Source organism: Mustela nigripes, chromosome 1 (assembly GCF_022355385.1).
Source record: "Mustela nigripes isolate SB6536 chromosome 1, MUSNIG.SB6536, whole genome shotgun sequence".
Taxonomy (NCBI): domain Eukaryota; kingdom Metazoa; phylum Chordata; class Mammalia; order Carnivora; family Mustelidae; genus Mustela; species Mustela nigripes.
In genome coordinates, this window is record NC_081557.1 from 263,910,202 (window position 1) to 263,913,854 (window position 3,653).

The 3,653-nt window shown below is 40.1% G+C and overlaps 1 protein-coding gene across 2 annotated transcripts in view; it reads left to right on the plus strand.

Moving 5' to 3' along the window:
- Positions 1-3,653, plus strand: part of FAM47E (family with sequence similarity 47 member E) — a 37,442-nt gene that overhangs the window by 15,453 nt on the left and 18,336 nt on the right. For both annotated transcript variants that reach the window (XM_059397156.1, XM_059397167.1), the window contains exon 5: positions 2,244-2,438. In XM_059397156.1, coding sequence (XP_059253139.1) covers positions 2,244-2,438 — 195 coding nt within the window. The remainder of the gene's footprint in view (positions 1-2,243; positions 2,439-3,653) is intronic.

Genomic DNA, 3,653 nt, shown 5'->3' on the forward strand with positions numbered 1-3,653 from the left:
GGAGATCATATGATAGTTGTCTTTCTCCGCTTGACTTATTTCGCCAAGCATGATACCCTCTAGTTCCATCCACGTCATCGCAAATGGCAAGATCTCATTTCTTTTGATGGCTGCATAGTATTCCATTGTGTATATACACCACATCTTCTTGATCCATTCATCTGTTGAGGGACATCTAGGTTCTTTCCATAGTTTGGCTATTGTGGACCTTGCTGCTATAAACATTTGGGTGCACATGCCCCTTCGGATCACTACGTTTGTATCTTTAGGGTAAATACCCAGTAGTATGATTCCTGGGTCATAGGGTAGTTCTATTTTCAGCTTTTTGAGGAACCTCCATGCTGTTTTCCAGAGTGGTTGCACCAGCTTGCATTCCCACCAACAGTGTAGGACGGTTCCCCTTTCTCCGCATCCTCGCCAGCATCTGTCATTTCGTGACTTGTTAATTTTAGCCATTCTGACTGGTGTGAGGTGATATCGCATTGTGGTTTTGATTTGTATTTCCCTGATGCCAAGTGATGTGGAGCACTTTTTCACGTGTCTGTTGGCCATCTGGATGTCTTCTTTGCAGAAATGTCTGTTCATGTCCTCTGCCCATTTCTTGATTGGATTATTTGTACTTTGGGTGTTGAGTTTGCTAAGTTCCTTACAGATTTTGGACACTAGCCCTTTATCTGATATGTTGTTTGCAAATATCTTCTCCCATTCTGTCAGTTGTCTTTTGGTTTTGTTAACGGTTTCCTTTGCTCTGCAAAAGCTTTTGATCTTGATGAAATCCCAATAGTTCATTTTCATAATTATCTTTTTTGAATGTGGTGAGAACATTTAAGATCTACTCTCTTAGCAACTTTCAAGTATAAATACAATTTTGTTAACTGCAGTCACCACACTGTACATCAGATTCCCAGAACTTCTTCATCTTACAACTGAAAGTTTATATATTTTGGCCAATAACTACTCATTTTCCCCACCCTGCTATTTCATATTTTTATTTTCCATTTCCATGTCCTTTTTTCTCAGTCCTTCACTCCTTCAACTCATTTTTCTCAGTTATATTTATCTTAACCACAACCTTCACAAAAGATATTTCTGACACGAGTAGACTTTTGTTTGTTCTTAAAGTCTTTCCTTGCCCTCCTTCCAAGAATCCACTTAAATTCCTATTTGTATTCTTAAGTCCCTGCAGATGTCTTCTTAGTTTTCTCCTGGATTTAAGACCTTCTAGGATATATAATCTTCTGCTCCTGTTTTTTGAAAACATTAGTCAGTTTTAGCCAATGTATTATTCAGGACTACTTCATTGGAAATCCAATGAATTTTCCAATCCTGAATTGGAAATCCAATTCAGATTGGATTAAGGGAGAGAAGGGAACCATCCTGAGGTCCTAGGAGCTTCAGGTATAGCTAGATCTAGGTCCTAAAATGTTGCAAGGTGTTCTCTCTGCCTCTTGACTCCTCTATCTGAACCTATTTATCTGACTCCAGTTTCAGGTGTGCTACATAGTTATTTGCCGTTCTATACATTATGCTGTGTTCACCACAAGTGTAGTTACTACCTGTCACCATATAACACTATTACAATACCACTGTGTTTCTATGGTGTACTTTTTATCACCATGACTTATTCATTCCATAACTAGAAACCTTTACCTCCCAATCTCCTTCACGCATTTCACCTGTTCCCCTACTCACCTCTCTTCTGAAAACCCCCAGTTTGCTCTCTGTGTTTATAAGTCTGTTTCTGTTTTCTTGTTTGCTTTTTCATTTGTTTTGTTTTTTAGATTCCACATCCAGGTGAAGTCATGTCGTATTTGTCTTTCTCTGCCTTATTTCATTTAAGCAGAACACCCTTTGGGTCCATCCATGTTCTCACAAATGGCAAGAACTCATTCTTTTTTATGGCTGAGCAATATTCCTGTGTGTGTGTGTGTGTGTGTGTGTACGTGTACACACCATGTATTCTTTATGCACTCAGAAGTCTGCTTAGGATTCAGCAGACTGAATTTGTCTCAGCCCATTAATTCCCTCAGGGACCTGCTGCTCCTGGCTGTCCTGAGTTGTCCCGTAGCACACCGACGAAGTCCTCCAGAGCCCCAATACTTCTTGTTCCCAGTGAATGCTGACCGAGCATTTTCTACCTGTCCTCCAAACGACCTCTTCTTAGCCATAATCAAATACCTCCATTAGATTAAAGAAGAATTTCACCATTTGTCCTTGACTCGTGCAATGTGATAATCTTCTAGGGAAGTTCCAACATTGATGAAGAGTTCATCCTGAAGCAGTTTGACATTGACTGTCAGAGCAAGCCCAGCCATGATGTGTCCCCCCCGACCAACCAGGCTCCTCCGGAGCTAAAGAAGAGAGCGGGATTAAAGAAACTGCAGGAACCACCGTTTTTCCAAAAACCAGACTATGAGCAGAAACTCCAGAAACCACAGGTAACTGCCAAAGAGGAAAAGACTGAAAACCAAAGAAAATTAAGTAGGATTAAAATCTTAAATGTTCTTGAATTCTGGTACTTCAAGGGGGCAGTGGCCTTTTTTCAGTAGAATTCTTGAAAATTTTTTTGGTGTTTAGTAAATATTTGTTAAATCAATGAATATTTAATATATATAATAAAGCTAGTTACATAAACAAGGCATAACATTCAGCATTATTTTTTAAAAGATTTTATTTTCTATTTGGAGAGAGAGAGGATGAGAGAGGGAGCACAAGCAGGGGGAGGGGCAGAAGGAGAAGCAGGCTCCCTGCTGAGCAGAGAGCCCGATGCGGGACTCCATCCCAGGACCCTGAGACCATGACCAGAGCTGAAGGCAGAGGCCCAACTGACTGAGCCCCCCAGCCACCCCCAGCACTATTATTAATATCTGCATAGTTGTTGTTATCTCTATGTGTTTTACATGTTGAAATTCTAACAGTTGATGGAAATATATATGACAGTTTATTATTCTAAGAGTTAAATCCTACAGTTAATGATCATGAAAGTTGTTTATTCTTTAGCCAAAGAATTCTTGAGTGTTGGGGGGAGTCTTATGGACCACAGACAGTCATTCTTGAGCACATGCTTGCAGATTACTAACAAATAGCTCAGTTTTTCAATACCACTTTCCCATGAAGATAGAAGAACAAGGAAACAGAGGAGAAAAAGCACACTCTGTTCCAAAGGGAAGTAGAATGGACTTTTAAGTGCTTTTCTACTTTTTTACACGATATACAGCTACAAATACATATATACGCAAATCAAATTGTAGCAGTCCAATAACAGATTGTTTTAAAAGATTTTATTTACTTATTTATTTGCGAGAGAGGTGGGGAGGGAGAGAGAGAATTTGAAGCAGACTCTGTGCTGAGTGCAGAGCCCAACCTGGGGCTCGATCTCACGACCCTGAGATCGTGACCTGAGCCAAAACCAAGACTTAGAGGCTCAACCAACTGAGCCACCCAGGACTCCCAAGTTCAATAACAGATTTAAGTACTTAACTGGTGGTATAAGCCTGGGGTGTGAGGGAAGTTCCTTTCTCTGAAAGTGAAAAACAATATATTATCCCTCTGTTTTCTACCTGTGATCTTTGATACTATATTTCTGACATTTAAACATAGTAACTTCGTCCTCTACAGCTGACCACCATTCGGTGACCTGCTTTTACATATGT